Source organism: Triticum urartu, chromosome 5, assembly GCF_003073215.2.
Source record: "Triticum urartu cultivar G1812 chromosome 5, Tu2.1, whole genome shotgun sequence".
In the NCBI taxonomy this organism is placed as follows: Eukaryota; Viridiplantae; Streptophyta; class Magnoliopsida; order Poales; family Poaceae; genus Triticum; species Triticum urartu.
In genome coordinates, this window is record NC_053026.1 from 5,562,322 (window position 1) to 5,588,807 (window position 26,486).

The window sequence follows — 26,486 nt, forward strand, 5'->3', positions numbered from 1 at the left end:
CCGAAGCGCGTTCTGTTTGCGTGAGCCGTGTGCAGGACCGACCGTGTGTGGGGTGCAATGCGACCGCGACAGGAGTGCTGTGAGTGTACCGCATTTTTTCCTTTTAAACTAGGTGCTTCGCCCCCTCAAAAAAATATGTTGCTTCGTGCGATCCATCGATACTACTACTAGTAATCCGGTAATCCTGACTAAAATGGCACGGCCGGGTCTTTTCCCGCGCGATATGCTGGGAGGTTGGCTTAGTTGGATTTTTTAGGACGATTAATGCTACACCTACGTAATCCCTGTTACATAATTAACGTAATGTGAAACGTGTGAGCAGTTGATTGTACATTGGGGGGAGGGTGGCCCACCACCATGAAAATCAGGGGAGGAGAGAGAGAGGCAATTTACATTAACCCTTTCATAGGTTCCCGTAGATGTAGAAAGATGTGTCCGATCCTGCAATATAGGTCGTCCGATCTATATCTAACGGATAGGAAGGAAACTATGACAATTTACCCGCAGTCCTCTCCACATTTGCAGATAAGGTTTTCCCTCGTTCATCCTTTTCTCCTACAAGATCTTGATCTTCCATGCAACGCACGGGCATCTTGCTAGTACTCCTACAATATGTATATTATTGTGAAAGTTCATATACACCGGCCGAGATTAATGCAAACACGGCAGATTTTCATTACATTTCGAACTTTTATAGGACAAAAAAATAAAAGAAACCCGACCCTAAACCTATTCTATGGCAGTGACTGACGTCCTCCATCTGTGATTTCCATGCACGGGGGAGGGGTTCAAGACCCGTGAAGTGAAGGTGCGGTCTCCGGCGAGAAAAAGTAGAACACGGGAGACGTACCGACCAGTTAGCACACCATGCCCTGCCGCCTCCCATGCCCTACTCATCCTCGGAGGAGTCCCCGACCTCGGCGGTGCCGGACATTGGACGGCGGCAAGTAGGACGCGTGGCTGATGGTGCTCCCATCGTCGGCCCCCAGCGTGGCCACCGCTTGTGCGGCGACTTGAGCGAGGGCGGCGACCTTGAGCTCCATCCCCGAAGACAAGCTCTCCCTCAGAGCGTTTGCGCTTGCAGTCATGGCGGATGTGGTTCCAGGTAGGAGGACGATGCACTATGGTGTGGAGGTTAGCTGGGCGTTGCCGCTTTAAGTAGCGCATTCCGGTGAGGCCAAGCGTTCGGGTGCGTCATTAAGTCGTCGGAGTTGGTTCCGCGGGCACCGAGCCTCTTAATGACGACATACGAATGGACGGCATGAATGCGGGCAGCTGGCGCCGGCTGGGAACGCACCGCGTGACGGCGCGAGGGACAAGGGTTTTGGTGTGCCAGGGTAGTCAGCTGCGGTCGTGGCAACATTGGAGATGCCCTTTGCTCACATGTGATCCCCGCATGTCATTGAAAAAGCAAGACGACCTGGCATGGTCTCAGGTCCAAAGGATGCAGTTGGCCGCGCTACACCACTCCGCAGACGCGTCGCGGCGCCCCGTGCATCCTCGACGAGCCGGGTGTTGGGGTGTGTTTGGATTGTGGCCAAAGTGCACCTTGCCAAAATTATGGTCATGACCAAAAGATTGGTCTTTGTTTGGATGGTTGCCATTTTTTGGCATGCCAATGAACTCTAGCCAACTCTAGTTCATTTTTCTTACCAATGTCGGCCAAATCATGGGCAACCAATACCTCAACCAAAATTTTGGTCATGACCCAAAGATTGGTCTTTGTTTGGATGGTTGCCATTTCTTTGGCATGCCAATGAACTCTAGCCCACTCAAGTTCATTTTTCTTGCCAATGTCGGCCAAATCATGGGCAACCAATACCTCAACCAAAATTTTGGCTACCCAATGCTTTGATGGGGTAACCTTGGGCACAAACCAAACCTACCGTTGGTCGTGCCACAGCACTAACGCCACCCTCAGCAAACTGAAACCGACCGTGTCTAGCGACGATATGAGCGTGTCGCTCACCGCGGTCGCCGTGTCCAGAGGCGGTGCTGGAGCTGTGCCCCGTTGTTGGCCCCAACGACCCACATGAACGGTTGTCGGTGGCGAGGAGGTCGTGGGCCAGCTCCTCCATTGGACTAATCTGTGCTACGTCGTCCCGACGGGTGTGCCCCACATGTCTGTTTCCCTGTTTTCCCGGCCATATTCGAGCGTCAGTGCTCCGCGTTGCGCATTAGGCCTCTCACTATGTAGGCCAAGTGAGACAACTTATTGTTTATTTGAGCCGTTCAAGTATAATCATGTGGCGTTTCCTTATTTCTCATTCCTCTCCAACCCTCTTCTCCATCGATCATGTCGCCCTCCAGTCGAGTCCATCCTCCCGCATGCCTCATTTGAACATTCCGCCGAGTATCATTCGCATGTACCCACCCTAGTCCTCTTTCAATAGATCTCCAGACCCCGAGATGAAATCGAGAGGGAACGAGTGGGGGCACGTGATACCTAAGGTGGATTCAAAATTTTGAACCGGTGATCATAGCATCCGCAAATCATATATAAAGGGTATTCAATGTTCGTTTCATTTTTGAACGTACAATATAATCCCTCCTATCCTTTCTAGTTTACATATAAGTTTTATGTGTAGTCAAAGTATATCTACTTTGATCAAAAAGGTATCAACATTCAACAACGCCCAATTAATATTGTTAGATTCGTACGTACTCCTAGATTTGTACTCGAGATGGTTTCCAATTTGACTATTGACAAGATTAATAGTAGATGAGATGTATAATGTGAAAATTATATCATTGGAAACTCCTTTCACATACGAATTTGACCGTATGCTTTGTGTAAGTTGCATGTCCTATATTATTACTCTAACATTTGGTCAAAGTTAGCCTCGAAAAACGCATTAGACCCTGTATGCTTTGTGTAAGTTGCATGTCATATATTATTACTCTAACATTTGTGTAAGTTGCATGTCATATATTATTACTCTAACATTTGGTCAAAGTAGTATAGTGGAAGTGGATCCTCTGACGTAGGTATCACTGCCTTGCCCTCCCTTTCGGTCACTTACTGGCGGACCCCATGCTTGCTAGGCCCCGCATGTCAGTTACTCAATGGGTTCGGCCACGTCAGGGGATCCTCATCCATAGTATACTCCCTTTGTTTTTATTTACTCCGCATAAAACGTAGGGAGTGGTGGTATAATAAATGACACGGGCAGGGGAGGGGGAGGGACGTCGGTTTGCTCTCAACTGCGGTCCCACAAGCGAGTGAAAACGCAAGACGAAGCGCGTCCCATTCGGTGAGCGACATGGAGGGTCCAGCGTGCTGGGCTGCAACGCGAACGCGACAAGAGCGATGTACAGTCAAAACTGATTGACCGGTCGTCACCGGAACCACTATTCACACCAGAACCTTCGCTGCTCGGCCTACGCCAGCCACTGCCCTAAAACCACACCAAATCTCCAGCACATTACCCCACCTTTCGATCCCCTAGCCCGCATCAAGCGTCCCCTAGTTCGCCGGAAAGCCATGGTGCGCCGCAAGATCACTTACTCCCTCCGGTCCTTTTTACTCTGCACATTGGTTTTGCCAAAAGTCAAACTTTGCTAAGTTTGACCAAATTTATATTAAAAATTATTAGCATCTATAATATCTAATAAATATAATATGAAAAAATATTCCAAGATGAATCTAATAATATTGGTCTTGTTATGTGAATGTCTATAATTTTTTATATAAACTTGGTCAAAGCTGGATGAGATTGACTTCGGACAAACCTAATATGCAGAGTAAAAAGGACCGGAGGGAGTACTACAAGATGCTGAAGCCGGAGTGCCGCGCAGAAATTGCGGCGGTGGTCGGCGCCACAGACCTCCGTTCCCAAGCTCGCTTTGCGGCGGGCCAATCCCCGAGTTCTCTGGAGCCAAGCTACGAGGAGGAGGAAGCCGATCCAATGTTCATGGCAGAGGTCGCGGCGCAGAAGGCCCCCGATGGGTATGAGACGATGGACGTCGACTTTGTGCCGGCGTCCGAGTCCCCCATGGTGCCGGCGGACCAGCGGTTCAACATGGCGATACTAAAGGAGGACCGGGAGGCAGAGGCTCAACTCGACGCGGAGCGCGCGCATGCCGCTGCCATCGAGGCTCTCCTGCAGGCGGAACCGGATGTCGTGGATGTGAACCGAGCGGCGGAGGCTCAACTTGAGGCGGAGCGCGCGGATGCTGCTGCCATCGAGGCCCTCCTGCAGGTAGAACCGGACGTCTTGGACTTGAACCGGGCGGCAGAGGCTCGACTCGATGCAGAGCGCGCGGTTGCCACTCTCATTGACGCCCTCCTGCAGGCGGAACCGGACGTCCTGGACTTGAACCGGGCGGCGGAGGCTTGACTCGACACGGAGCGCACAGATGTCGCTGCCATCGAGGCCCTCTTGCAGGCGGAACCGGATGTCCTCGACTTGAACCGGATTGTGCTCTCGTCCGTGCAGAGCGCCCACACGCTCCGCTTGAACGAGTAGCTGGAGGCCGAGGACAACCACGGTGCGGAGACACACGTCGGCAGCGACGGCTGGTTCGCGCCGGCAGCCAAAGACGACAAGGTCGTCTCTTTCCGCGAGAAGTGATAGTTTTTCTTTATGTTGTTGTTTTATGGATCTTTTGCTGTGTAAAAACATATATTTGTTATGCAAGTCGCTTGACTTGGGTCAGTCTACCATTTCAGGTGGTTGGATGAATATCCTACGTCGCCTAACCCTTCTTTCCTTCTTCCTCACCTCTTATTCTTCCCCAACAGACCACCGCATGGGCCGTACGGATATTCCCCAACATGCGGTTGGATAAACATACTCTATGAACGAAAATTATGTGTCAGCGATAGGATGCCTGAGTTTGGTGTGTTCACATGCGACAACACGTGTCAGTGAGGGTGCGTTCCCTTGGTTGGGTTTGCGGCGCGCAGGAGTGACCGTGTGAGGGTGCGGTGCGACCGCGGCGTGCAGGAGTGACCGTGTGAGGGTGCGGTGCGACCGCGATAGCCGTGTGCAAGTGTACCTCCTTCTCATTTTGAAAACTTTAGGCAAGCTTGGCAAAAATGTGTGGCGAAGTTTGGCAATGCAAGGCCTAGACCCAAACAGGATAAGTACGTACGTACTAGGAGTACTAGTGTTAAAAAAGAAAGCTTGGGTTTTCCTTCGCGGGATTTAATCGATACAAATCCTCGTTTCACGTGTCAATTAATGCGTATTTTTTTATCCAAAGACCAAAGAGCTAACCATCTCACTCCTCATCACTTGATTAATGCAGCGCCATGCAAACCAACCTTCTCACTTCCGCATGCATGCAGGGGATATTAATGTCCTTGGTTGCTAACCCCATCAATTTTTCCTCGATTAGTGTTAGTGGCCCTTGCGAATTGTAATTTTAATATACTGGCCTTGTGTACAAAAAAATGGAGGTAGTAACTATATTTGACTTCCTTCCCCATTGCGGTGACGTCGATGATATTTTTTTGGGTGGTTTGGCGAAGTGCGTTCGACGGAGAACACCATTGAGGGAGACCACGGTAAGTCGTTCGCAAGTGCCGCCTGCAAGCCGAGACAACCGCCTTATTTGCATCTAGGAATTACTTTACTAGTAGTACTACTATAACTAATGCGGTGAGATGGCTTCTCGAAGAAGACGATGGAGAAGCGGAGTCAGCGAAGAGTGAAATGATGGTTGCTTCGTCCGTGCTTTTGTGATTTGACGCCTCACTGCTTTGTGATTTGTGATAGAAGGGACAGGGGAGTAGACTATGTGCTCTATACTGTACTACATGCGTCCAAGCATGGGAGAAAGAGGAGAGACGTTGCATTTTTCTATTCCTTCAATCAATCAATCAGGGAGCTTCGGTTCCATCTTTTTGGCTTTGGCAACACCGTCCACAATGGTTCCCATAAGAAAATAAATCACCACTTTAAGGTACTATAATAAACTCATTATTTATTTATATTGGTGTTAAACCTATTGTATTCCAACTTTTCTATGGTTCATACCCCCCGATACTAGACATAGATTCATCAAAATAAGAAAACAACACACGAAAAACAGAATCTGTCAAAAACAGAACAGTCTGTAGAAATCTGGATAGTTCGAATACTTCGGCAACTCCAAAAATTCAGAAAACTTAGGACGACTTAAATAATTTTGTATATTGATCTACTGCAGTTGGAATTCGTATTTTATCGCTCTCTGGTAAAAAATAGTATTTATTTTCGTGAGCGCATACTTTCTGTTTTTATCAGCAAGATCAAACAACAATCACCCAAGAAGATCCTAAAGGCTTTACTTGGCACAAACACTAATTAAAACATAAAAACACAATCATAACAGAGCCTAGACAAATTATTTATTACTAAACAGTAACAAAAAGAGAAGAAGGCATTGATAATTTTAATGATGCTCACATGAAACATAGCAATTGAAACACAAAGAGAGCATCATATAGCATGTGAAAAACACATCTAAGTCTAACATACTTCCTATGCATAGGCATCTTATAGGCAAACAAATTATCATAGCAAGCAAAAACAAGCATATGCAAGGAAGAGGAAAGAAACAATAGCAATCTCAACATAACGAGAGGTAATTTAGCAACATGAGAATATCTACAACAATATTTCCCTCTCTCATAATAATTACATGTAGGATCATAATTAATTTCAACAATATAACTATCACAGAAAATTTTCTCTTCATGATCCACATGCATGCAAAGTTGACACTCTTCTGAAATAGTGAGATTATCATAAAATAAAGTCATGACCTCTCCGAACCAACTTTTATCAAAAACTTCATCAGATTGAACATTATCCAAATATGTGGGATCTAAAGTTGACACTCTTCCAAACCCACTTTCAATATTATTGCAAACATTATTATCAATCTCATATTCATCATGGGGCTTAAATAAATTTTCAAGATCATAAGAAAAATCACCCCAATGATCATTGCAGCAAGTAGTAGACATAGCAAAATTAGCATCCCCAAGCTTAGGGTTTTGCATGTCATTAACACAATTGACATTAATAGAATTTATAATAACATCATCACAATTATGCTTTTCATTCAAGGAGCTATCGTGAATCACTTTATAATTTCCTTCTTTCAACACTTCATCACAATTTTCAGATTCACGAATTTCAAGCAAAACCTCATAAAGATAATCTAGTGCACTCAACTCACTAGCAATTGGTTCATCATAATTGGATCTTTTAAAAAGATTAGCAAAAGGATGAGGATCCATAACAATAGATATTTAGCAAGCGAAGATGCAAGCTAATAGAAGGCACATGGTAACACGAGCAAACAGAAGGACGAACGGAAGAAGGGCGAATAAAACGGCAAAGGTGAAGTGGGGGAGAGGAAAACGAGAGGCAAATGGCAAAAAAATGTAATGCGAGGGAGAAGAGTTTATGATGGGTACTTGGTATGCCTTGACTTGGCGTAGATCTCCCCGGCAACGGCGCCAGAAATCCTTCTTGCTACCTCTTGATCATGTGTTGGTTTTACCTTGAAGAGGAAAGGGTGCTGCAGCAAAGTAGCATAAGTATTTCCCTCAGTTTTGAGAACCAGGGTATCAATCCAGTAGGAGACAACACTCAAGTCACCTAGTACCTGCACAAACAATCAAGAACCTTGCAACCAACGTGATAAAGGGGTTGTCAATCCCTTCATGGCCACTTGCAAAAGTGAGATCTGATAAAGATAAGAAGATAAATATTTTTGGTATTTTTGTTGTATAGATTGGAAAGTAAAGATTACAAAATAATAAAATGAAATGTGATGTAAATAAAAGAGATGAAATATAATAAGAAAGAGACCTGGGGGCCATATGTTTCACTAGTGGCTTCTCTCGAGATAGCATAAATTACGGTGGGTGAACAAATTACTGCGGAGCAATTGATAGAAGAGCGCATAGTTATGAGAATATCTAGGAAATGATTATGATTATAGGCATCACGTCCGTGTTAAGTAGATCGAAACGATTCTGCATCTACTACTATTACTCCACATATCGACCGCTATCCAGCACATGTATCTAGAGTATTAAGTTCATAATAACAGAGTAATGCATTAGGCAAGATGACATGATGTAGAGGGATAAACTCAAGCAATATGATATAAACCCCATCTTTTTATCCTCGATGGCAACAATACAATACGTGCCTTGCTGCCCCTACTGTCACTGGGAAAGGATACCGAAAGATTGAACCCAAAGCTAAGCACTTCTCCCATTGCAATAAAGATCAATCTAGTAGGCCAAACTAAACTGATAATTCGAAGAGACTTGCAAAGATAACAACTCATGCATATAAGAATTCAGAGAAGAACCAAATATTATTCATAGATAATCTTGATCATAAATCCACAATTCATCGGATCTCGGCAAACACACCGCAAAAGAGTATTACATTGAATAGATCTCCAAGAACATTGAGGAGAACTTTGTATTGAGAATCAAAGAGAGAGAAGAAGCCATCTAGCTAATAACTATGGACCCGAAGGTCTGTGGTAACCTACTCACGCTTCATCGGAGAGGCTATGGTGTTGATGTAGAAGCCATCCATGATCGATTCCCCCTCCGGTAGATCGCCAGAAAAGGCCCCGGATGGGATCTCACGGGTACGGAAGGTTGCGATGGTGGAAAAGTGGTTCCGTGGCTCTCCTGAATGTTTTTAGGGTACAAGAGTATATATAGGCAAAATAAGTACGTCGGTGGAGCTCCGTGGGGCCCACGAGGGTGGGGCGCACCCTCCTGCCTCGTGGCCGCTTCTTGGACTTCCAGACTTCCATTCCAAGTCTCCTAGATTGCGTTTGTTCCAAGAAAGATCCTCGCGAAGGTTTCATTCCGTTTGATATTCCTTTTCTACGAAACACTAAAATAAGCAAAAAAAACAGAAACTGGCACTGAGCCTCCGGTTAATAGGTTAGTCCAAAAAATAAAATAAAAGAGCATATTAAAGCCCATTAAACATCCAAAACAGATAATATAATAGCATAGAACAATCAAAAATTATAGATATGTTGGAGACGTATCAATGATCATGACGGCTTAGGTGACCGAATGGCGGAGGAAGAAGGAGAGCATGATGACGGCTCCAGTGACCGAACGGAGGAGGGAGCTATTGCAAAGTCCGGCGAGGTATATATATTAAGTAAGCCTATGCTGACTAATTGATGCATTCATTGTTTTGGTATGTACATATATTAATGCTTATTTCTTCTTTTATAGCCCTCCGGGTCGAGCCAAACTTCCATAACGAGACGAGGCCCGATGAAAAGGTTGTGCCAGGATGAAAGGTTCACGGTCACAGCACTCGCGAACGATGGTCAACCGATTGAACACAAGTGGACTAAGGACACATTTGTTGCTCCGTGCAGTGCTATTGTTAGGGACATCATCCCGATCAGCATCCAGCAATGGAATAAGCCGGCTAAGGACGACCCTGAAGTTTCTTATGTCACTGATAGACAGAAAGATGATCTTTGGACCTCGTTGAAGGCAAATTTCACCCTACCACCAGAGGAGGATCCGAATAAGCCAGTTATAGAGCCAACGGTCAGGGAGTGTGCTTCAGGAGGTGGAAGAAAGAGTTGAACACAAAGTTTGTCGACAAAGGGAAGACTCCAGAATTCGCCGGCCGATATGAGAAGATAAGAGATCACTGGCCCGCATTTGTGGCCAACAAGACATCGGATAAGGGTAAAAAAATGTTAGAGACAAAACAAGAAAAATGCTGCAAAGAGGCAGTATCACCATCACACAGGGTCAGGTGGCTACTTCAAAGCCCGACCGTTGTGGGACACAACTGGGAATGACCTCCTTGCTAAAGGGGTCGAACCAGCGACATTGAACTGGCCAGACCATTCAAGGACTTGGTTCTTCGGGGTTGGGAGAACTTTGAACCCTGAAATAGGGGAGTGCCATTGGACGGATGAGCAACTTGCAATACCCGTCAAGAAGCTTCAGGAGTATATCACCGCAGCGCAGCAAGGGACGTTCATTCCCGATAGAGAGAAGGACGAGCTGACTGAGGACCTCGGGAATCCTGAGAACCCTGGACGAACACGAGGCACACCAGGCTTCGTTCCATGGGTGGTTGGGTTTCCCGGTGCAGGCGGTTACAGAAGCCGGGAGAGAAAGAGGAAAGCGGAGCTGAGCAAAATGCAGAAGCTCAATGCAAGACTAGTAAAGCTAGAGGAACTTGCAGGTGCCGCCCAACCATCTCAGCGGCACGAAGCTACCCTAGAAGCTACCCTGCCATCTTAGTGAAGAAGCAGCGTGGCTTCCACGGAGCTTGTTCAGCCTGACTTCACGGCTCCTCGCTACCCCGTGGATATTATCACGGAGGTTCAACATTACCAGCTTATGACGAAATGGCAGAATCTCACTTTGAAGGCGGCTGTCGGCTCTGTTGCACCTCCTCAGCCCGACAGAACTTTTCCGGCGCGTCAGAGCAGTCCTCCTTGTCAGCGACGGCAAAAGACAGATGCCACCGCTCCGGCTCCTCCGGCGCATCGGAGCACTCCGCCCCCTTCTCCGCCTCGTTGGCAATGGAGGAAGAGAGACGCTGCCGCTCCGGCGGCTAGCAGTACAAGTAGAGGCGGGAGGCAATTTAGATACGGTCCACCTCTCAAGCCTCTAGAAAAGTTACCATATGAGAGGACCAAGAAGGAAACCAAGGAGATCTGTGCTGCCCAAGTGAGGGACTTTTTGCAAATAAACCTCCACCTCCGAAGGAGATAATAGATCCGGTGAAAGCGAAGCGCACTATCGATGCCCTGAAGCGACCACCACCGCCTCCGTCGGATTCCAACTATGTCTGCTGTGGTGCCCGGTACCAATCCTGCTGATTACCTGAGCGATGATGTAGAGTTTGAAACAATGGAGGTGGACAAATTCAGATACCAGTACGGGTAGGCTCTCGTCAAACCTGATCATCCTCCTCTAACAACGATGTTGCGAAGATTCCATGAATGGTACATGAAAACCTGTAGAGAGTCTGGGAAGGATACTTTGACGTTGAGAATTAAAGAGGAGCATGACCTCGCTGGAATTGATCTGATGTCTGTTGAATTTGACGACTTATTCTAGTTATACAATCAAAAGGCCCTCGACAAAACACTCGTGACTTGCTACCGTCTGTAAGTACTACTTCTGTAATTAAGTCTCTATATATAGCTCAGCTCTTTCATTGCATGTATATATAATTATCCTCACTATATTATGCAGATTGAAGATCGTCGAATGCAGAAAAGCACAAATCTATGACATTGGGTTCATTAACCAAAATATCATACATAAATGGATGATTCAAAAGAATGTCAGTGAAACCGAGGACAACTTGCTACAATCGTTGCTTAAAAATCAAAACAAAGATAAAATACTCTTTCCTTACAACTTCAAGTGAGTGTTACTGTCTTGTGCATATTTGGTTTCCCTTATTACTCAGGTTATAGTAATGTAATTGATGAGTTATGCATGTGTGCGCAACTTTATTCTACTAGAGATTAAGCTTGAACGGGGAGTAGTAACCGTCTTAGACTCGAGACGAAAAGATCCCCAGGACTATGCAGACATGACTGAAATGCTCTAGAAGTAAGTTCAATCGATCATTATCGCACCATATCAGCAACTTTGTTCATTTCCTGGTATCAAGTAATTATTTTCTTTGTCTGGCGGGGTTTGGAAAGAGTTCACCGCAATTGTTTCGGGACTGCCGAGGGAGCTATGATTTACACACCCGAAAGTAAGTACTACTACCTAGTTCCGCGCATCTCCCATTGATTCTAGCTAGTTTCATCAATACCATATATCATGCTTGATTATCAGTTTGATTGAACTCTATTTCTCGTAAAGTGCTTGTGGTAGGAAGCCAGGAATGATTTTTGTGGATACTACGTTTGCGAGTTCTTCTACAACACGACCTCTCTGCGAGGCTACTCTGAAAAACAATATCAAGTGCGTAAGCAATAACATTCACAATTTTATTTTATTACCCTCATTTGTGTTGAGTTTCATTCATATATATCTCTTGACCCCCTTCTTTAAATTAGGTATGGCAGCTGCGGGATGAACTCCTACCACATGATTGCATATGAGCAATTCAAGAGGAATTGGCGGGATTCATTCTTGACCACATCATACATAAAGCCGGAGAATGCCATGTGGAAATTGATATAGACATGAGATGTTAGGGAATATAAGAGATCTTATATTGTATATATGTATCTAGTAGCGTCGGATAGGTATACGAAAATTTGTTGTTCGACCAATCTCTCGGAGAAAGAGAGGTCACTCCTCTATGTATATGTTCATGACGATCTTATGTAATTAATGGTTCCTTCATTTGCTTACTAGCTAGCTAACGTGTCGAGTTCTCTCTATACGTATATAGTAGCTAGCGTCGACCAAGCACGGAGAAAGAGAGGACACTTCTCTCTATTAGTTAGCTAATACAATATATGAAACCCCTAAATTAACCCTCCAAAACCCCCTAAACACCCTCTTTAAAAAAACAAAAACCCCAGCTCCTGTCAGCTGCTGACGCGTGGATGCTTTTTTGTCCTGGTTGGTGTTATCAACCGGGACTAAAGGTCCTCCTGCCTAGATGCTCCACAGCGGTCATGTAGAGCCCTTCTGTTCCGGTTCGTAAGTGAACCAGGACTAAAGGTTTTGGGCTTAAGTCCCGACCCTTTAATCCCGGTTCCTGGAACTGGGGCTAATTGGCCGTTTTCTACTAGTGTTTGTGTTCAAACATTGAGCTCATGCATTAATCAATCAATCGGTGAAACCATACTCGATTGAGCAATGATTGATAACTGAGTAATAATTGTTTGGCCGAAAAAGTTATCCCCAACGGCATGCATGCAGGAGCTAGCACGACCATGAGTGAGGTTGTTTTGTGAGTACTAGGAGTCTAGGAGTAACGGCATCTTTATTTACTCTCTCCATCTCAAAATAAAGTTATAGTCAATCAACGCACTTACTTTGGAATAGAGAGGAATACTAAATAATACTTCCTCCGTTTCTTTTTAGTTTGTATATAAGGTTTGGTCAAAATCAAGCTTGATAAATTTTGACTAACTTTATATTAAAAAATATCAACATTCACAATACAAAATCAATATTTTCAGATGCACCATGAAATGTATTTTCATATTATATAATTTTAATATTGTAGATGTTCATATTTTTAATATAAATTTGGTCAAACTTTGTGTAGTTTGACTTTGATCAAAACTTATACGCTAAGTAAAAAGAAACGGAGGGAGTAAGAACGAGTGATTACAATGCGAATTAACAAGCAAACTGGGTACTCTCCATATTTTTTACGGGGCCTCGTCAGAGGGCGGAGAGCTCCCGCATTGCATTAAAAAAAAGTTGGTCTGTACTAAAGAAAACCAGACCTAAAAATCATACATGGCACAATTAATCAAGGAAACCGGCAAAGATCACACACACAAGACTAGCACTCAAGCGAGGTCGTCCGAGCGGTCCGTGCTTACCATAGACTACTAGTCTAGAACACAAGGCATGATACCCGTAGTGAAAAGAAATTTCTCCCCGGGCTGGCGGTACACGTCCCTTAAATAAAGAAAGAAAGCAAAAGACAATGAATAAAGCAATAGTGAAGGAATCCGGGCTGGCGGTACACGTCCCTTTATCACAACCCCTCCCAGCGGTACCTTGCTACAACTTTGAACTGATTTGGCACAAGGCGTAGGTCGCTCTCCGACTTGAGCTGCAGCACGGTCTGATTCAGTGTATCGTTGGATCTGAAACCTTCGATCACCACCTCCTTTAGACTTGGCAAATGCTCGATGCCGGAAAGGCTCGTTTCCCAAGAACCGAATTCTACCTCCAGCTTTTCGACCATTGCCATGGATCCTTGCTCAAAAATGATTTCTTTCTGTTCTGCATCGGAGGAGTCAACACTCAGCTGCTTGAGCACTGGGAATCGGTACTTGGCGCTTATGGCTAGCGCATCATTGGTGTAACTACTGTACCCGAGGGTAAGGTGCAGTAGGTTAGGCAACTCACACAGGATGCCAAGTATCTCGTCGCTGCTAAGCATTGTAAATGCGATATATAACTTGACAAGGTGCATGAGTGACCCAAACCACTCGGGCATCCCATCAATTCGGCCACAGATCCTCATGGACCGGAGGAGCAGCGGCGGAGAGGTCATCTGTCCGAGGATGTTCATTATCTTCCCAGTACCGAGGTCGACGATCCAGAGTTTTCGAAGGGAATATGTCCTGTTTAGGGCGGCGACGAGCACTTGAAACACCTCTTGGGAGCAATTGACAGATATATTAAGCTTTCTTAACTGCGTCAACTCGCCGATCTCTCGGGCAGACTCAGCACCATCATCATAGAGCACCATCTTATTCAGCACGCGAAGCGCCTTCATTCTCCCTAGTCCACAGGGAAGCCTCCAACCATAATACGACCTCCTACTCCTAGTATGGAAGTAGAGGAACTCGAGCTTCTCCAGCTCGGTCACTGATTGAGGGAGGCCATCGAGAAGTGTTTTCCTTAGGCTCAGTGTCTGCAAGTGCACAAGCTTGCCGATCTTTTTTGGCATCTTGCTGATGTCAGTGCCGTTCAAGTTCAAGAACCTGAGCAGGATCATCCGGCACACATGCTTCATGTGTTTATTTTGCACGGCCTTGCAGTCTTCAAGGTCAAGTACCCGTAGGAGGGTGAAATCGCCCAGTCGCTCCAGCAGCTGGTGGTGCCCTTCAGGCTGAAACGTGCTGAGCGACCGAACATGCTTCATGCTCCTTTCGTCCATTGGCCCACCGCTGCTTTGGATAGAGAGCCGTCGGATCTTGCCAAGCGACTCTCCTTCGCATTGTTCACCTCCAACCAGGCTCACAAAGTTTGCCTCCATGGACCTTAACACCATAACCTCGAGCATCATGTCGTGGACGCGACATGACTTCACCCTCCCATCATAGCTTATGTTGGCTGGGACGATCATGTTTCTACTCACCAACTCATCGAAGTAGGATTCTGCCACCTCTAGCAATGTCAACCCTCGCCTCTCAGAGACCAAGCCTTCGGCTATCCATCTACTTAGTAGACGACCCTTCTTGATTTCATAGTCCTCTGGAAAAATACTGAGATACATCATGCAAGTCTTGAGATGGTGAGGCAGGTGGCTGTAGCTGGCGTAACTATCTGCCTCATTCCCTCCAAGGTAGGATTGCTCTCCAGTTGAGAACCGATGGAGTTGCATATTTTTTTCCCACATCTCCTTGCTTCCTGGCGACTTGTAGCTAGCCAAAAGACTGGCCATGCTAACAATCGTCAATGGCAACCCACCGCACTTCCTCAAGATAGTCAGCATGCTGGGTTTCAATTCTTCAGGGCAGGTACCCTCAGGGCCAAACACTCTATTGATGAACAACTGCTTAGACACTTCTTTTCCCAACGCCTTCATTTCATGGACAAAATAGTGCCCTAAAGCTGCACTAACTGAGCTGCAAGCTTTTGCCACCGAGTCCACCCGAGTCGTCACAATTATTCTGCTTTTGTATTTATTGTCAGTTGGCAATATGGAGCGGATAGCGTCCCATGCTAGTATGGTCCATACGTCATCGATCACTATGAGGTACCTGGTTTAATTAGACAATATGGTATGGGTTAAAAATATTAAATGTTATATATACATGTGGAAATTAGAACAACTGGTTTTGAGAAACTACAAAAAATGAAATATTACCAGATTTTTTGTTTATCAATTTACATAAATTGATGTACCCTTGTTTAAAATGCATTGAAGTTGATCTATAAATTTATAAAAACAACTTGTAAAGCCTATCTAAGGACGAAAAATGACTGCCTTCAATCATGAAACACTATTTTGCCCCGTTTTGAGAAGTTCTCGAGTTTACATTTATCAGCAATATATTATTTCCAGTATGGTATCAACATGGTATTTAAGTTTACTATCTTGATCCTAAATATATGTAGTTTGATAAGTTGTATCTTGGCTTTAACCACTAGTATGTCATTATATGAAATTATTACTTTGTGAAAAAAGTTTTGCAGAATCGCATGTTAGTGATGTTCGATATATTCATATATAGGCATTAGGCAATTACATACCGAACCCTCCAAATAGGATTCTGATTATATAGGGAATATGCTACCAAAAGAAAATAGGAATATGTACTACACTATGGTACACTAACATGCGCCCATAGTTGCAACATCAACGGATCGAACATTTAGGCTGTATCGGATATGAAGAGCGGTATAAAAAAAGTATCTTGATGAATAGTAACACTACTCAAGGGTCGCACTATTCGTCACCCTGGGTGAGGCATAGTTATTCTTCACCCCCCCTCTATTTTACCATCAATGCACCGTAAATTTACATTACGTAAGTTTTGTCTTATTTCCGACGCAAAAAGGGACCGTAAGAAAATATATAATCGCCGTAAAAAATATTTTATGTTATGTAAAATTACAAACATAAAAATATAGTCTAAAATACACATAAACTGCAAATTTTCTTGTCTTATGACCTATATTTTTATTTTCTTATGTCAAATTTTACGTAGTGAATCAATAAGAATGTAACTATTTGAATTCGAAATGTAATTTAATTATGAAATGATCGTAAGATTACCTCGGGTGAAGAATAACTTATTCTGCACCCTGGTTGATGAATAGTAACACTACTCAATACAATTAGAAAATACTCACTCTATGCCAAAATAAAGTGCATTAGATTTTTTTAAGTCAAACTTTGTAAACTTTGACAAAGTTTACATAAAAAGTTATAAAGATTTAGAATGCCAAATCATTACCATTAGCTTCATAAAATATATTTTAAAATGATATATATTTGGCATTGTCGATATGGATAATTTTAGAATTACCATGGAATTAAGCTGATGAACCATACAATGAAGCTATGGGAGAGAGAGTCATTGATCACCGCTTAAGAAGAATGATAAACATGACCAAGAATGATACAGTGAGAACCCTCTTTCGAATACGAATCCAGTAGTATACCTTTTTGTAGTATATTCTCATATTATGTTACTCAAATAGATGGTCAAAGTTTGACCCAAAATAGAAGTTGGCTATCGGAAAGAGGAAGTATGAGACACCAACGTAAAATTTACGTTGATATACATTTGGTGTCACATTTTTACTCCTCGAAATTTTATTCATGTCAACAAAAGATTTTAGTGAATTGATAGAACAGTGGAAACTACCTAATTTAAACACGAATTGGATCCTTGATACTTTGCTTTCTCACTAATTTAAATACATTTTGAAAATTAGATAGATACCCTCTCCATTTTTTGTGAAGGTTCAACTCCAACATTTTGTCAATTTCATTTGGCAAGCACACTATTGTTGATTGTCTCGTTGCATGCACAACCGTCATTTCTCTCATTTGGTCCTTGACGCTTTGGCTTGTCGCTAATTTAATGCTAAGTTCACATGTATAAGTGTGTGCATCATTTCTCACTAATTAATTTTGAATTAAAGAGGAAAGAGGAGACTTTTGGGCGTCCTCTGGTTTTGTAGCATAGAAAAATCATACTACATCCTTTCCGGTTTATAGGTCAATTCAAAAATCTCATCAACTAAGGTAGATGATGAGTGATGGAATAATTTTTGTAGTTTGCAAAAACACTCAATTAATGCACTCGTTTTCCTCAAAAAATTATGTTTACCAATGCATTAATTGCAATGCATGCATGCATGAAGTCCATGCATTAGTTACTTTTTTCTTAATACTTGCATGCAATGATATAGTGCACCTTAAAATCTGAACATGTGGTAGAGAACCATCAAATTGAGACTTAGGCTAGTCGTAATGATAGTATCATAGCTACTCCCTCCGTCACGGTTTAGAAGGCGTGCTTGAAAATTCTCTGGGATCTAGGTGGTTATCTATTGGTTATGAGATGAGCTAAAAAATAGCATTCACACTACGCATGTATATAGAAATAGTATATCGGAGTACTAATTAGCTACTAGAAATAAATGCAATGTGCCCTAAACCTGGTCTATTGTGGAAACGCACGTAAATTTTACTGTGCCTTCTAAACTGTGACGGAGAAAGTAGTATCATGCATCCAACTAGGCAATTTTGATGAGGTGTCATAGCATTAAATGAAAAAAGAGATGGTGGAGTATCATATCATAATACCGTATCATAATAAATGTTATGCTACTTTGTGTCATGCATGGCAATAAATAGAGTACTACATGATACTAATATATGATACTATGCATTAGGGAGGTAGTATCATACACTAGTATCATATGCATGATACTACAATGTGATACTCCCCATTACAACCAGCCTTATAAAATTTAAAATCTAAAATTTTAAGATAAGCCCTATAAACCAAAAAGGATGGAGTGACATAACATGTGTCTCAACTCTTATAGGTAAAGAGATGTCATTTGATGCATAGGATAATAATTTTTTTCATTGAGTCTTGGGTAATATTTTTTTTATTTTCTTTGAAATATGGAAGATTGATTCCTCTCTGACATAGTAATAGGAATCCACTCCTATAAACCAAAGGGTTTCAAAGGAATTTTTCTATAAAATTACTATCCTTTAGAATTCGTGTAAACCAATGGAGGACTTGAGTTCGATACGGGGAGGGAAGGGTAAAAGATGCGCATCTATTGGTCTTTTTTTTTTGGAAAACAAGATGTCGTTGAATTGGGCCTAAAAATAAGGAGAGTATTGCGCTAGAGGTAAAGTTGATCCAAGTTCACAAGCATCACGTCAGGAGGCAGAGATATGTTTTCCTTTTTCAAAAGGGCTAAAAACGAATTTATGAGGAATTATAAAAAATACACTTTACATTCTGAAATTTTATCAAAGAGAACCTAACACATCTTATATAAAGGAACGGAGGAAGTAATAAAGAGGGAGAAGTATAGTATACCTAGTACCTCTTGTCACGGAGAAGATCTTGGAGCTTGCCAGTCAGCCCGGGCACATCCATATCGTCGATGCCAGCAACAACGTCTTCTTCCTTGATGCCATCCTTGTTATCGGATTTCCGCTTCGCCATCTGATGAAGCATGCGCTTAAGCAATCCCTCCAGGTCCTTTCCACCATCAAATGCCTGGGACACCGACACTTGGGCTTGGTGTGGGAAGTCCACCTCTAGCTCCCGACACACTTCCATGGCGAGCGTAGTTTTTCCGAGCCCTCCAAACCCAACGATGGAGAAGACCTTCATATCTTTGTCATCCCCTGACCTCAATTTGTCGGCCAGGGCGTTGACCTGATCCGTCAGGCCGATGAACTGGTCGTGGTCGTTTGACGGGCGAAGCGCACGGGCAGACAGGGTGGCCGGTGACACAGTGGTAAAGGTGGCCGATCTGCGTAGTGCCTCCTGGTCGACGCCGTAACGAGCGCGCCGTTCGTTGATGATGACCATACGATCGAGGAGTTCCGGCAGATCGGCGGCGAGGCAACGCTTCAAGTAAAGCTTCAAAAACTGATGCCTGCAGCGAGGAAATAAAGATCATTCCATTTCTATTTTCCCTTTTCCGGCGATGGCTTATTTTATTCCAACGAGGAGACTTTGGGGCTTTTTTTTTGGTTTATAGAATAGAAAAATCATAAAAAGTAAGAAGACATGCATCTCAATCAAATGCTATAGGTTGAAATGTAAAAGATTGATTCCTCTCCTACATAGTAATAAAAATTCATTCTTACAAACAAAAGCGCTCCAAACAAAATTTTTATGGTCTAGAATTCCTGTAAACCAAAAGAGACCTTGAGTTGGAAAGGGAGGGGGGAGGAAGGGGAGGAGGTCCTTACCGGACAATGGCAGGTAGGAGCCTGGCGTGCCCGATTAAACGTCTGGCGCAGTTGAACGGCGCGCCAGGGTCGACTGGCAGTCGTGGCAGAGGGCGCCTGACGCGCAGCTTGTAGATATCCACACAGTCCTTGGCGTCGGAAGCAAGCTCGCGCACCTGCTTCGTCCACTCTCGGACGAGGTGATCGATGCAGTCGTCGTCGGCCTCGGCCAGCATGCGGAGCACGGCGTTCATGGAGGACAGCTCGTCTCTGAGATGGACGATCTTGTTGCCGACCCCGCGGATCTCCTGGAGCTCCTCCACCAGCGCCTGCCCGAACTTGCTCACAATCGACGCCGCGTTCTCCATTCTGCTAGCTTTCTCTCTCACAGCAAGATCTCAGGATGGTGGATGGCTGTCTGCTTGGAGCTTGCGATTTTGCATATGACAGACAGTGGAAATAGTAGACGGCAATGAGCCTCTCACAAGTGCTGGGCTTATATATTTATGAACAATTGGAGAGGAACTATCTATAGATGAGAAACTTGCGCACCTCCATCTCCGGTCCAACCATCTTAATAGCTGTTGTTGCTTTCGTGATTAGAAGAAACAATAAGTTACAATGGCGTAATACGGACGGACTATTGGATAGTTCACACATGGGTGGAGCCCATTCTTGCTGGCTAGCATGTGGGAGCGGCAGGTTAGTGCTTTAGATGATGTACCATTGATACGATAATGACCTCACATTATGATATAGATGATGTGCATGTCGTAGAGTGCAATGTGCTTTCGCGCATGAAACGATTCATAGACTTGCTGTCAGAAGGTTTTCCCTGTGCTCCTGCATACAAAACCCAAGGATACGTCCAACCACGCATTGCACAACAACTCATCCTCTATAGTAAAGTACCCCACCATTCTTTGTACTCTAAGAAAACAACATGGCGTTCGAAAATAAGCTCAATGGCATTTGACTGAACACCTACCAGGTGTGGTGACCACCATGAACGATGTCAACAGGGGGGCGAACTGTACCTGCCAACATACGTGTCCTGGGTGGACGACGCCGTCGTAAAAGGCGAGCGGGCATGTCGGTGCTGGTTTCAGAGGTCCAGCAATGCCTGTGTTCTGACTAGAGAGGTACATCAGTGACGTCAGAGGAGAAGGGTGCGGATGCAAAACAAGTGAGAAGAAGGGCCGAATTGGAAGAAAATAGACAAAAAAGGGGTTTTTGGTGGGCCAGGGGTGTCGAAGTCCTACGTGTCTGTTGTTCGGACTCCGGTAAAGCCCCAACTTTGTCTTTGTTTTGTGAGAAAAAGTGTCTGAGCCGCTCGATGAATCGATACAGACCCGCGCTGAACGGAAAACGCGTCCAGCCAGTACGGTCCAAACGTATGCGAACAATTTAAGGATCGGCGTTGAAGATGCTCTTATAGCATATCCATTTGGCAAAAGCCATGCCCACGTGGGACTCACATGTACAGAGAGGGGCAGCTATTTGGCAGAACAGTGTGTGTGGAACCCATATACGATAGGACCAACAAGTGACAAAACTTACGAAATACATTTATGTTTTGTGGAATTTTTGTTTTCCTAAAAAAGGAGGAACCTCTCCGTCGAGTGAGGCACACATGCATATATTACTAATTATTTAAAATCCAGCAGTAGATCATTATCGACCCAGGAAAAAAAAAGTGGCAACATGCCTCGCAACAGTAAGTTCACCAGACAACCACTAATTCTATGATACAAGACAAAAACAAAACAAAAAGTACATAACTCCTAGGCTAAACATTCAAAAAGAAATTATCTCACATGTACGGATGATGACGAGTCCAACCCAACTTCTATCTTAGGATTTACATCCTCGAAGGCAAGCTTCGATACACCATCTTCAACAAGAACACAATGCTAGCGTGCGACATATAGCTTGATTGAAGATATAGTGTTTACGCTAAAGTGTGCATGCTCGTTGTTGAAGTTGCAGGTGCCATCAACACTCGTCCAGCTACGAACATCTCACTAACCAGATAGTGCAGGAGGAGCAACCAAAAGACAAAGACACCCCGTATTGCCGCGCATTCAATCACTATTGCACCTCCTTTGATCTGGCAGTAACATGCAAAACACGATACCTTCAACAGAGCCACCATGCCGGCACCTATTGATAGCAGGCATGACTTAACATTTCTACATGAGACATCGCGCGTAGCAACCATCGGCGACATAACCTGCCAGTAATAGCATGACACGACGCCTCTCGAAGAAAGGCATGTGTTACCATCGAGCCGCATCGAACCCAATATATTAGTGGAGGGAGCGTTCATAGAGGCCGTCACCACTACGAGACCAATCACCGCGTCATCCACATGACCACGGAAGAAGTCGGGCCGCTGCCCATCGCCCAACTCCCGCGGCACCATCAAATGACGCCGCAACAGCCAAGAATGTGGCCACAATGCTGCTCCCAAACTGGCTGCAGACTAATGTGCTGCCAGGCAACAACAACCGCTGATAGCCACCACCTCCCCACCGGAAGTCGCTACAAATCCCGCTCCAAAAGCCGACAAAACAAAGAAATCAGGCCACCCCGACCTCAGCACCAGTACCGCTGGTCCCTCCAAAAAAATCATGGAATTTCTTAATAGTCAAAGGAGGAATGTAATTTTTTAACCACAAATTGCCAAGTTGATGGTCAAGTGGCTTGTCCCTGGAGATTCGAGGAGCATATGCCTAATGACCGGGTCTACGAGTCTAGATTTCTAACCATAGTTTAGAAAGTCGTGAGGTCCTTCTTGGCACCGATGGCCAAGTGGCTACATTAGCTGGCAGTATGATCTGTTCACGTTCGATATTCAATGAACCCACTGAGTCACGTTCTAAACAAATGCACTGAGACAGTCATATGGTGCTAAGGGCATCTCCAGCCGTTGGCCCTCCAGGAGGGGCAAAAAATCGCCCCCTGGGGCGCGCCGGCGCTAAACCGCGCACTGGGGACGTGATGCCCTCCAGTCGCAGCGCCCACGGCTAGTCAAAAAAAATCAAAAACGGCGAAAAAATGACTCAAATTTAACGCAAATATCGGCGACTTCGTTCAAACTTAAACATATTTTACAAAAAAAGAAAAAAACTTCCGCGGGCTACCCCGCCGTCTCCCTCGCCGCCCGCCCACGCGGTTTACATGCCGAGAAGGCTATAGAACCGCGTGTAGTCACCGTCGTCGTCGTCGTCGCCGCCCCCGCCTGCGCCTCCGCCGTCCCTGCTGCATCCCTCCCCCGGTTGGCGCGGCGGGTTGGACGGTCCGGGGGCGTCGGCGTCGTCGTCGTCGCTGTAGAGGACCACGACGCCGTGCTCGTCCTCACGCCCACGCTTGTGGGCGGCGATCTCGTCCAGGGCCCGGCGTTGCCGGACCATCTCGTCGCGGAGGTAGTCGTCCCGCGCCCACCGCAGGGCGTCCTCGTCGGAGAAGCCGCGCCGGGCTATCTCCTCGTACTCCGCGGGGAGGCGGGGCTCCGGCTTGGGCTCGACGAGGACGAAGCGGCCGGTGGGTGGGGAGGCGTTGGCGCCGATGCGGACGCCGGAGCTGCGGGTGCGCGCGCTGACCGACGTGCCCTGAGACTCCGGCTTGACGGGGCGGAGGCAGGGTGAGCCGCCGGACGAGGAGGAAGACCCCCCGGTCTCCATGCGCCTCGGGGTCCAGAAGCTTCCCCGGCGGCGTGAGAAGGAAGGGGGAGCGGGGTACTCGAGGCGCGGCGTGTTGCCGCCCTCGATGTACTCGAGGACGGCCTCCAACGTGCGCCCGGGCACGCCCCACCACCGACGCCGGCCGGCGGAGTTGAGCCTGCCGGAGGGCTCTACACCGTTGGTAGCCTCGAGCTGCTGGGCGTGACGGCGGCGGAAGTAAGGCTCCCAGAGCGGGCTGTCGGGGACGTACCGTGGCCCCTCCCTCGCCGCCCGTGGTAGGTTCGAGCGGATGCGTGCGATCTCCGCACGCCGCGCCGCGCCTGTGGGTATCGGGGGCACCGGCACCCTGCCGACGCTGATCCTCCACGCGCCGGGCACCCGCATGTCCGGCGGGACCGGGTACTCGGCCTTGTAGAGGAGGCGAGCCTCGTCCTCGTGAAGATGGCGGCGACCGAAGCCGTTCGCCGCCGCGCCGTCGCCTGGGTAGCGCTCGGCCATGGGTGATGAACTGGAGACGGCGAGAGAGAGGAGAGGAGAAACGACGACGGCGAGAGAGTGTGATCGCCGAGCACGCTGGTGCGCGTCTTATATAGGCCGAGGCGTCGCCCGTACGCGTGTCCGCCGTGTGCACGCGTGGCGGGCGAGGGAGGCCGAGGGACGCGCGTCATCCGGCCTTCACTGCGCCGCCCGTGAGGCATCAATGGCGTAGGCTGACCGGCGCGGTAGCGCGGCAGCTTTGGCATTGATTCGCCGCGGGAAACGAGGCGATGAGGACGACGAAGGGCCGAGAAGAGAGCCATGTCGCTGACGCGGCGGGCCTGCGGCTTTTTCGCGCCAAAAAAGTTCGCCCGGCGCCCCCGGGCGCCCCTCATCGCGCCGGGTTCGGCCTGGGTCCGCCGGCGCTGTTTTCGGCCCAAGCCGGCGAAAATCGGGCTCCTGGGGGCACGACTGAGCCGATTTTTCGGCGCCGGCGTAAAAAAAAACACCTGAGGAGGCCTTCCTAAGGGCGCGGCTGGAGATGCCCTAAGTCGCCAAATTTATATTTATCCACAACTCACTAAATTAAGTCGCCACACTCTCCAGCTACATCATGGAACTGAAATGTTTAGAGCATGGTTAATAATACGGCCAACAATCGGCTATAAGGGATTGTCATGTCATCTAAAGTCAACCTAATAACCGGCATGTATAATAATAAGTTTTAAATGTATATCACTTTATCAATAGTTGGCTCAGCTTATAATCTCATAATGTGTCTTGGGGCTCGTGCGGCAGCTGGTTACTAATCTCACAATGTGTCTTGGGGCTCTTTTAGCATTACAGTCTCAATCTCAAAATCCCGCTTTTTTTCTCTCCTTCAACCAAGCAAAAATATAATATTTAAGTTTTTATAGCCTGCTTATGTCAGTTTATTGTACTTGCTCTTATGTCTACTAACTAGCTGTTTTTTTTTCTTCTAAACAAAGCTAATTTATATGTTTAGAATTAGTAGAAATTAATCATCCCTATAAGATGTTCTGTGAATCTATCAACTAGCGCACCCAATCTTTCCTTCTTTAATGCATGATTGCCTTCTTAGCTTCTAGTTGGTATCTCCGTGATATTAATATATTTTCTTTGTCGATAACTTCTAGTCGTGAGTAGATAGGAAACGCGTCATGGCGCACAGTGCCTGGCTCATTGCATTGTCCCAACACTTCAACAACAACAAGAAAGCTTTTAGTGTCAAACAAGCCGGGATAGGCTAGAGGTGAAACTCATAAGATCTCGCTACCAACTCATGGTTCGGACACATGGATAGCAAGCTTCCACTCATCCCTGTTCATAGCTAGTTCTTTGGTGATACTCCAATAATTCAAATCTCTCTTTACGGACTCCTTCCATGTCAAATTAGGTCTACCCTAACCTCTTTTGACATTCTTCGCACGATTTAACCGTCCGCTATGCACTGGAATTTCTGGAGGCCTGCGCTGAATATGTCCAAACCATCTTAGACGATGTTAAACAAGCTTCTCTTCAATTGGTGCTACCCCAACTCTATCTCATATATCATCATTTCGGACTTGATCCTTCCTCGTGTGGCAACACATCCATCTCAACATATGCATCTCCGCCACCCCTAGTTGTTGAACATGTCGGCTTTTAGTCGGTCAACATTCGGCGTCATACAACATTGCGGTTCGAACCGCCATCCCGTAGAACTTGTATTTTAGCTTATGTGGCACTCTCTTGTCATAGAGAATGCCAGAAGCTTGGCGCCACTTCATCCATCCGGCTTTAGTTCGGTGGTTCACATCATCATCAATACCCCACCCTTCAGCAGCATTGACCCCAAATATCGAAAGATGTCCTTCTGAGGTACCACATGCCCATCAAGGCTAACCTCCTCCTCCACACTTAAACAAAACATTTTTATTGCTCAGGATCACTAGTCTGGTGCATTAAAGTCATATTAGAAACAGGGCATTGCCATTGCCTAGGACGTTTGAGTCCAACACAGAGGATTTTGTCAAAGTAATGCCAAAAGGGCAAGGCAACATATATATATCAAAAGTAAGTCAAATAGGACACATTTAGTCATTACGATATTGATCCAATTCATAGTGCTCGACATATACAGAAAGTCGCAATTCATGTCTTGGCGCACAATGCTTGTCTACTGGTGTGATCCAATGATCAAGCGTCTCGTATTTATCATGGAAGGATGTAATCCAACACAAAGCATCGAAGTACGGTACAAAGCAGGATATGGTTCAATAGAAAGCATCAAAATTTAGTATAATGCGGAGTATCTATATTGGTATCCAGGAGTCGTTCGGTACAAAGCATCAAGATTTAATGTAGCACAAGCCATGCAAATAACGGGTTTGCATAAAAACTCAGTACAAAGCATCAAGATTCATGACATATGAAGGGCAACTTGACGCGTGTGACCTGTCCTAAGTCATGTTCTAGCTTATCTCAAGGAGGAGGCGGCAGCTAGCATAATGCACATTGC

General features: G+C 45.6%; 1 protein-coding gene across 1 annotated transcript; it reads right to left on the reverse strand.

The window, feature by feature from the left end:
• Positions 1–13,423: 13,423 nt before the first annotated feature.
• On the reverse strand, positions 13,424–20,321 carry LOC125555407 (disease resistance protein Pik-2-like). Its single transcript, XM_048718375.1, has 3 exons — positions 19,824–20,321; positions 18,944–19,504; positions 13,424–15,618 (listed from the first exon to the last, which is right to left on the reverse strand). The coding sequence occupies exons 1-3, from the start codon at positions 20,168–20,170 to the stop codon at positions 13,659–13,661; spliced, it is 2,868 nt and encodes a 955-aa protein (XP_048574332.1). The 5' UTR covers positions 20,171–20,321; the 3' UTR covers positions 13,424–13,658.
• Positions 20,322–26,486: the final 6,165 nt, after the last annotated feature.